Here is a 10027-nt window from a genome sequence, read left to right as displayed (position 1 = left end):
CAAGTGGTGAAAGAGTGCCATAATATACGGGGTTAAGGTTATTTATAGTTGTTCACTTGTTCTTAACAAAAAAAAATACTACAGTAGAAGGTAGTGGGCATTAATTGAATTGTTTGAACATCATCTTGAATCGAATTGTGATACCCATCATGCCTAGAGTTAGTTTGAGAGTTGAATTTTTAAGGGGAAGAAAGAAAAATGGAAGATACATTTATGAGATGACTCTCAAGCTTTCCCTTTACCTTCGTTACCCTTTAAAATACAACTTCTAAACTAACCCTTATTCGCTTGTTCATCTATGGGTACTGTGGATTTTGATTTTGTTCTGCCATTTGGTGATTGAAGTTCGTGGCTCTAAGTTTGTTGATGACTGAAAACTATATCAAAATGAAAGCCTTATTCTTATCTGGATTTGTCAATTGACTCATCAATTCTAATCATTTAAAAGAAACTTAGAGAAAGAAAAGATCTTAACTTTCCTAAGCTATAGGCATTGTTTTTAAGTCATGTAGAACTTAACCCAAAGGACCAAACCATAAGTCCTAGGATGACCATGCACCCCGCTTCATTTCGACCAAAAGATCAATTATTTGATTCATGGGAGCAACACTTATTAGGAGAACCAATCACATATCCCGAAAATAATTAGGTTTTTTATTCATAGAGTGAGAGTAATCTTGGTAGTACAAAAAATCCGACAACATAATATTTCTCAATTGATAATAATTTCACTCTCCTTAAGGTAACAAGGCAACACTGAATTTTGTAAGAACAATGCAAAATCTTAGGCTAAGCAGTTTTTTTGTTACCTGTTTTTTCCATGATTTTAGTATCTTCGGTAGATATATCCGACCTCACCTATTCCGATTGTCCGGTATGAGCATCTATGCAGTGTGGTTGCTGCTGATAATGGGTCACTCTCTATCATTGACATGGCTACATGGGCACATGGTCTTGGCATGTGTTGTGCATTTCTTAAGAATCTTTGTCATTATTTATTTTTCTTAGTGAATATTTGTAATTGGAATCTTGTGTACCTTTTCAATAAAAAATATTATGCATCAAGTTTTTAATTAAGAGATAAGAGTTTGAGCAAGTCTTAACTGAAAACTAGAGAAGTCTCATCCTCCTGTTTTTGAATCCTATTTTGAAAGGCTCAAGAAAACATGTGCTGAATTTTTAATCAATCATGCTTACTTTTAAATCATCAATTCTCACTTTTAACTAAAGATTGAAGATTAATGTTATTATGTTGATTTCATATTGGTTTTATATGTTGTATAGCAATTGTGGCATGTCTGTTATTTTTAAATTTTATCATATTTTCTTATATGCATGTCAATGATGTCATATTTGTGTCCTCCATGGAATCGTATATGTTATGATATCCTTAAGTATGTTTACTCTGCATACTAGAATTCAATTTGCACATTTTCTATAAACCTTTAATACAGAAGATCTTATTTGGATGATGTAATCTAGTGAACAATATACCTTAACTAATGAAGTCCTATAAAATCAGTCAAATAGGAAAAACTCATCAACATTCATTTACATGTGGCAAAATGTAGAATACTTGTCCAGTTATTGTGCTTAATCCAAAGCCTAAACCTGCAGCAAAAGTCCATGTAGAAAATGTGTTAGTGGGAGTGAAACAGCTTAGTTTTCTAATATCATGACTCAAAGAAAGAATGAAACTAAGAATGAAAAACATAACTTCTTCTTGATAGAGAAGTTCTTGAATAACAAGACAATAAGGAAAAACTTCTTGATCTTTATTAGAAAAGATTGAATGATTAACAAAGATGAAACTCTAAACTTATAGGCAAGGGAAATGAAAAACAGAATAACAAACTTGCCTAACTACTTAAACTAACAAATTAGCACGTGTTACGTATGGCAAAAAATCACTAAAACAATGATAACTTGGGCTGCAAGTAAAGGAAAGCCCATTAATCTTAAGCCTTTGATTCTACTTGGGATGTAATGATTGGTCTTATGATTGGTCTTGATTTGAGTTTGATGAGTGCCTTGAATGGCCCTGCCTTCATGGTAGGCTTGAGAAGCCTGATGTGTGTCCAAGCCAGAATTGATCTGGTGCGCCCTGCCTAGGTGTTGGTGCATCTGTTGGGCACTGCTCTGGTGCGCCTTTCTCTGGTCCTGGCATGCCTGATGCGCCTTAGGTTGGCGCTGATGCACTTGGTGCGCCTGGGCGTGGCGCTGATGCACCTGGGCGTGGCACTGAGGCGCTTGGGCGCGCTGATGCGCTTGGGCGTGGGACTGATGCACCTGGGCGTGCTGATGCACCTGGGCGTGGCACTGATGCGCCTTGGCTTGGTGCATTTGATCTGATTTGGTTAAGTGGGATGGTTCTTCAATTTTGATTATGGACAACACTTGTTTGGTCTTGGCAGTAACATTATTTATCCTGGCTATCCAGACATCATCATGCTTATGCAAATTGCTCATAATATGGTTAGTGGTGTGATCAAGAGGAGAATTGAGATCATGAGTATTATTTAATTTTTATATAATGGAACATGGTTTTTTAAGGGACTTGTATATTCTATATGAAAACTTCTATGATAATCTTAGTTATACAAGTAGGAAATTGTTGGTTGATGTTGGGAGTATCTAGAATGACAAACTCAATGGACATTGGATATTAGGAGAGAAGTGAAAGAGTTTACTAGTGAAAAAGGCACATATGATATTATACCCTTAAGCCTTAAAGGTTTTAGTTCAAGATGTTGTGACTCGTCACTCTTTCCATGTCCCGGTAACAATGAGACTTCCTAGTGGTTGGAGACTCCCCGATCGTGGTATGATCCAATAAGTGGTATCAGAGCTCATGGTATCAAAGTTGATGGACTTAAGGGGAAGTGAATCAATAAGTATGTGGTACCCACACATGAGGGAGAAATTATTGAGTTTATTCAAGTTGAAGTCTCAAATTGGATATAAGGAGAAAAATAAAAGTCTTTATAAGTGAAAGATGTTTTTTTAACAATAGAACTATCCAGTGGTTAGAAGTTCCACAATCGCGGTCTGGTCCAACAATACGATCCAATGCTAATGACGTGATTTTTGTGTGATCACAATACATTTTGAAGGAAACAACCTTTGTTAACTTATCTTTCAATGGTCCCATATTTTGTACCAGTAAATATAAAGTCACCGTTTATGGCTATGCTATGGATGTTAAATCCAGTAAAGAGTGACCCCTTACATCAGTTGAACTTATGTGTATGTAATGACAATAACTTTAGTATTGAATGGACTAGAAGTAAGTGGTGTTTACTTCAGTTACAGGCACTATGAGAATATGAAGCAATACAAAAGAAGTAATTTGGGATCCTCAAATGTATGCAAGTAATTTGGGATGTTTCCATGATCTGGCTATATCTTTGGACGGTCATCCATGTTATAATTGTAATGATATTGTGTTTATGTAAAAAATCATGAAAAATGTGTCCAAGTGCCTGCAGTTTCAGACTTGATGTCATTGAGGAGACTCAAAAGCTATAATAATGTAGCCACAATTATATTTATAAAATACAATTTAAAACATTTTAATCGAAGGTGCACATGCGAAATAAAAGTTATCATGTTAGACTATTGTATGGTATGGATAACTTCGCTTAAATTATCATGTTAGACTATTGTAACCGCTACATCAATGCCATCTCCAGCTATTATTTCTTCAACGCCTCAATTCAATGGAATTCACGGTTTGATTTAAGCTTCGGAATAGACCTAAATTGCTATCACTTTTATTTTCCCCATTTTGTTCGGTACTTTGCTCAGTTACATATTTTTCTCTTTTATTATTTAAAATATTACACTGATATTTATTAATAGAAAAATAACAGCATGAAGGGCCATAAATTATTACACGGACAAGGATGTGGGACTAATATTTGATTAAGGAAATTTTGATATATGCCATGTGTAAGCTCAATGTAATATTTTAACGCTACATCTTTGGATATTTTTTAAAGATTCTGTTTGTTATACTAAAATATTCAAATATATCCTGTCCTAGGACGGAAGGAAATACTAAATAACAAATCCAAAGAAGTCAATGACACAGAAATAATTCATAGAAAAGTATGATGCTCAGTGGCTGCCAGCAATGGCGTCGTGGCCAGGTGTAGCCTGAAAAAATGTGCCATAACTGATTACACCGACAAGGATGAAGAACTTTTTTTTGGTATGTCAAATATCTTCTCACTTTAAGTATGACTAAAGAATTAATTTTTTTTAAGATGTAATTGTGTCTCTCATGTAAGTCCCAAGAATCAAACCTTGAAATTAGGTTATAATATGATTTAGTGAATTTTTACATCACTATACCAAAGTCTCGTTCATACAAGAATGTTAGGACCAGTTTTCCATTAAGGAAACATGGGTTACATTTCAGACCAAAAAAGTCAATAATTTAATTATTGAGTGAGGTGGATAATTACACATCCAAAAAAGCTTGATCCAAAAGTGATGAAAATACTATTAATAGTAACAAAAAAAAATTATCCTTTCTTGTTTCCACACTATTGCCTCCATGTGACAAAATCATTTTTATTGCTTTTAATGAGAATCATGATAATGATCCATAACCTCACACCTCTTTTTTATTGTAGTGTTCCTGTGTTTCGGACACCTTTGATACCAACACTTTCTTCGAAATCCTTTCCACACCTAGAGACAGTTGTTCAATTTCAGATCAAGTATTTGTTGATTGTCAACGTGTCTTATATACTTACTGATACCCATAACAATCCATTTACCCGATCATGACTGATACTGAATAGGTTGAGTCTCATAAAGTTTAGGTTTAAAAATTAGACTCAATTAATATCTAAGGCCGAATAGAGGACAATCAAGACCCGACTCCGACCATTCGTCAGATATGTATGTATCTCTATTCAATTGTATACAAAGTAAATCTCTTTAGTCGAAAGTATAATTGATTATCTAATTTTTTCATCATATATATATATATATAATTAACGTGTAACAATATAGTAACTAATTTAAGAAGACTTTATCCTTTATCTAAAATGAGTATACGTTATATTTAATCATATTTAGTTTCAAATTCAAAGATTGACCCGATCTACGTTTAAGACCAAGTTAGCTTCGGATCTAGGGTCGAGTCCGTATTCAAAAAATGATCCGACCATATTTTAGGGTCGGGTAAGAGATAAACTTTAGTCAATCCAACTCAACCCATATCACCCCTACATGTAAGTATCCTAAATTGACTAGGTACTTGTCTCCATTTTTTAAAAATATAACAAAAACTTTAAAAAGTGAAAAGTTTATATAAATATGATAAAGTTACTATTTTGATGAACTTGACATGCATGTTATCTATTTTCAGGATGATGGTCAAGAAGTGAGAAAAAGGTTTAAGACAAATTAAAATGAAAGATAATGCATCTGTTTTGCCATTCTCTAAAATGCTTATGGTGTAAAGTGGTGATATGCATATTGTACAATGATTCATATTTCAATAAATGAAACCTTTTCTTTAGAAAACAATAACAATAAGTTATGAGCTTCAACTTATATAAAAGAATTAAGATAGAAGAATATATTTGTGATATATAGGAGAATAATAATATTACGAATATAAATCTTTATTCTTTAATACTCTGAATGTTGCATATTATATGTGAGGGTGAAATTGATAATTAAAAAATGACTCTTAAGTTTAACTAAACCTCCCAAGATGCAAGCAACCTTAATGATGTTACTATCATATATAATATAGTAAGTATAGGCAGGTAATACATATAGAATAAACTAGTTTCTTTGTTTTGTTCTGAAGCCAAGTCTTTCACAGTTTCACCCCAATCAGAAGAAATGGAACACCTTATATGCTGTGTCTTGATACACCAACACAGCCAATCGAGCCAATAGTAAAGCTAGCAATAAGACAAGGCAAGTGAAAGAGAAGAAAACAAAATGGCAGAGACTACAGTATCACTTGTTTTGAATGAAATGTATAAACTCTTGAGTGCAGAGGTAAATCTACAAACAAGTGTCCACAATGAACTTGCAGAGCTCAAAGATGAACTAGAGAGCATTCAAGCATACCTCAAGGATGCAGATACAAGGGCTGCAGCTGAAGTAGACAATAAAGAAGGGGTAAAGGTTTGGGTGAAGAAGTTGAGAGAAGCATCATTTCACATAGAAGATGTCATTGATGAATACCTCATCTATGAAACTAAGCAGACTTATGATTCTGGATGCATAGCTCTACTCCGTATAATTATTCCCCTGATTGAAACTTTGATAGCTCGGCATCGTATAGTGTATCAGATTCGAGGCCTTAAACTATATGTTCATGAAATCAAAGCAAGAAGTGAAAGGTATAACTTTCATGAGGAAGGATCATTAAGAAATGGTAGAGGGACCCAACATTTCAAATGGGATGATCCTCGACTGGGTTCCCTTATCATGGAAGAAGCTGAAGTCGTGGGATTTGAGAACCCAAGGGAGGAATTGGTCCATTGGTTGGTGAATGGAGAGACATCTCGCACTGTGGTTTCAGTTTTTGGCATGGGAGGACTTGGAAAAACAACTCTTGCTAATAATGTTTTTCACAACAACACGGTGAAAGATTACTTTCATTGTCGTGCTTTTATCACAGTGTCTCAAACATACACAGTGGACTCTTTGTTGAAGGACATGATGAAACAATTTCATAAAGAGAATAATGATTCTCTTCCTCTTGGTATCAACACGATGGATGGCATGTCACTTGTGACTGAAGTGAGGAGCTACTTGCAAAATAAGAGGTATTTGATTGTCTTTGATGATGTATGGAAAGAAATTTTTTGGGATGAGATCCAAAATGCTATGCTTGAAAATAAAGGAAGTAGGATAATGATCACAACTAGGAACTTGGATGTTGCAAATTATTGTAAGAAATCTTCTAATGTTAGAGTGCACAACTTGCAACCCCTTCCTACAAGCAAAGCATGGGAACTCTTCTGTAAGAAGACGTTTCGATTTAGTTCTAATGGAAATTGTCCGTTAGAGCTTCAAAATACTTCTCATGAAATTGTTAAAAAATGTGAAGGGTTACCACTTGCAATTGTGGCCATTGGAGGTCTTCTGTCTACCAAAGATAAAACTGTACTTGAGTGGAAAAAACTATGTCAAAATCTTAGTTCTGAGCTACAACGTAATCCACATTTGGCTAGTTTAACTAGAATTTTAGCACTCAGTTACGACGACTTGCCCGACTATTTGAAATCATGTATCTTGTATTTTGGTATATATCCAGAAGACAGCTCTATCAGGTGCACCAGAATTATAAGGCAATGGATAGCTGAGGGTTTTGTAATACATGAGGAGAATAAGACTTTAGAAGAAGTTGCCAAAGAATACTTGACAGAGTTGGTCCATAGAAGCTTGGTTCATGTTTCTAAAGTTAATTATAATGGGAAACCTTCAAATTTTCGAATTCATGATTTGCTACATGACATGATGGTTAGCAAAATGAAGGACTTCAGTTTTTGTCATGTTGTACGTAAAGATGACCAAGATTTCTATCATGATCTAATGACTAGACGCTTGTCCATAGCAACCAGTTCCATTGATGTGCTTATGAGCATTAAACAATCGAAGATTCGGTCTATGTATATGTTTGAAAGAGAAAAATTGTCCGAAGACTTTTTGAGTAGATTCTTTGCCAAATCCATACTTCTAAAAGTATTGGACTTGGAAGGTGCTTCATTGGACTATGTTCCTGATCATTTGGGGAATATTTTCCACCTGAGGTTCTTGAGTCTAAGGAAGACAAAGGTTAAGGATCTTCCTAAATCTATTGGCAAGCTGCAAAACCTGGAGACGTTGGATTTGAAAGAAACACCAGTGCATGACTTGCCAAGGGACATATGCAAACTTACAAAATTACGCCATCTTTTAGTTTGCTGTAGAAAGTCAGAAGAATCTAATACGATGAACTACGAAATTGGGATGCGTATGAATAAAGGAATTGGATGCCTGCAACTTTTACAAACTCTGTATCATGTGGATTTAGACCATGGTGGATTAGACCTCATCAAAGAGTTAAAAATGCTGAGGAAGTTACAGAAGTTGGGCTTGAAGAATGTTAAGAGAGAATATGGAAAGGCTCTGTGTGACTCAATACAGGAGATGAACCATCTTGAATCTCTTTCTGTTAGTGGAAAAACAGAAGTTGAAATCATAGACTTGCAACATATTTCATCTCCCCCACAACTTCGTCGACTGGACCTGTTTGCGTGCTTAGAGAAGTTGCCAGATTGGATTTCAAGGCTCAGCCAGCTTGTAAGGTTGTCATTTCGTTATTCTAAGTTAACAAGTGATCCACTGAAGTCGCTTAAACATCTGCCAAATTTGATGCGTCTCACAATCGCCATAGATGCATACGATGGTGACACATTGCATATTGAAGCAGGGTTTCCAAAATTAAAGAGGCTAAAACTCTCAAGGTTGCAAAATTTGAATTCCATTGTTGTAGATAATGGAGCCTTGCCTGCTGTTAAAATAATTCGCATAGGGAATATACCTCATCTGAAGGACTTTCCCTCTGGCTTTCATCTACTTCAAAGCTTAGAAACTCTGTATTTGAATAATATGTCACCCGAGTTCAACCGAAGCATTGATCCAAATGATGGATCCAAGTACTGGGAAATCAAACATGTGCAACTTGTTTCAATGAGAGAAGGGGTCGACGGTCGTTATAGCTATAGTACTATTCGTCATCCAAGGAACACAACGTGAAGGTACCATTTTCCTCTAACAGTTTCATGGGTCTATTTCATATAATTGCAAAGTCTTCTTTATACATTGCCTTTTCTTCTGTACAATTTTTTTGATAAAAAATGGTTATTATAAAACCAATCTGGACACCTATATGGGATATTTGATGATGGTAGATGTAGATACTGAGGTATATAATACCTTGAGGTGACATAGATATACTCTATGCTAATGTGAGAAGAAAAAGCAGAAGGCCCATTAGATGATACTGAGGAATATATATTGAGGTGTTAGCTAGGTGTATTATCTAGATGTTCAAATAATTATATCATTAGCAATAATGCAGGGGTTTGTTTATCCACTTAATTAACAAGGGTATAGAATTTGAGAGATTGCATCCTCAACTTCAGTTTGTAAGCATTGCTTTTGTAATAGAGGTGTACCTCTCCCTTTGTATAATTATAGGCTTCAGGTGATATCAGAGGCCATCTTGTTTGATGCAGCATGCAATTCATTGTCTGCCCTGTTTATATTGTATGTTTTTTTTGAAAGATAGAAGTTTTCTAGGTGAATATTTTTTCATACAAGGATATGTTGTCTCGAACCATGTCCCAAACCAATGACAATAAAGGAAAAACATGAAAACTAATGAATATTTAGTTTTTTAATTGACATTGCATGTTTTCATTGGTTTGATACATGATTTGGGACAGTAGATACTTATCCTATTCCTTTTTGTGTCTATTTGCTGCTCCCCAATGACTTAAGTTCTGGCTCTGCCACTATCTTTGCCCATTGGTACTTGACCCTCTGTCTTATTGATCAAGTTTGATGTAATGGATTATAGTACCCCTTGTTTTATCTAGTTAGAATTGCTTGCATGTGAAGGAACAACTTGGTTCTAGCATAGGATTCTCTTACTGGTGTAGGTGAAACTATTTAGCTGGTGGTTTTAAATATCTTCCAGTCCCTTTTTATAGAATTCTTTTTTTATAGTTTGGTTTTGGTAACCTTTTTTCAAAATTTTGAGTACATTAATTATTTTCCTTACAAAATACCTTTGTTAAATTAGTGAAAAGAGAAAAATAATGAGTACATAATCATCAATCGAGTAAAAAGAGAAAGAGAATGAGTCTCAATAATGAAGTATAATTCTATCAAAATACATTTAAATGTTGACAAATTCAATACTACTAATAATATTAATCAACTTCTTCACCTAAAAATATTCCAAAGGACCTATGTGACTAGTGTTAACCATGAGTAA

General features: G+C 34.7%; 1 protein-coding gene across 1 annotated transcript; it reads left to right on the top strand.

The window, feature by feature from the left end:
- On the top strand, window positions 5971-8781 carry LOC109344691 (disease resistance protein RPM1-like). The gene has a single exon (XM_019583444.1). It carries the CDS (start codon window positions 5971-5973, stop codon window positions 8779-8781), a length of 2811 nt encoding a protein of 936 aa, XP_019438989.1.

This window comes from Lupinus angustifolius, chromosome LG04 (genome assembly GCF_001865875.1).
Source record: "Lupinus angustifolius cultivar Tanjil chromosome LG04, LupAngTanjil_v1.0, whole genome shotgun sequence".
NCBI classification, from domain to species: Eukaryota; Viridiplantae; Streptophyta; class Magnoliopsida; order Fabales; family Fabaceae; genus Lupinus; species Lupinus angustifolius.
The sequence above is the reverse complement of the archived record's forward strand: the minus strand, read 5'-3'. Positions and strand labels throughout refer to the sequence as shown.

What these genes read in the sequence shown, in the direction of transcription:
- LOC109344691 (XM_019583444.1), top strand. Translation starts at nt 5,971, where the DNA reads ATGGCAGAGACTACAGTATCACTTGTTTTGAATGAAATGTATAAACTC.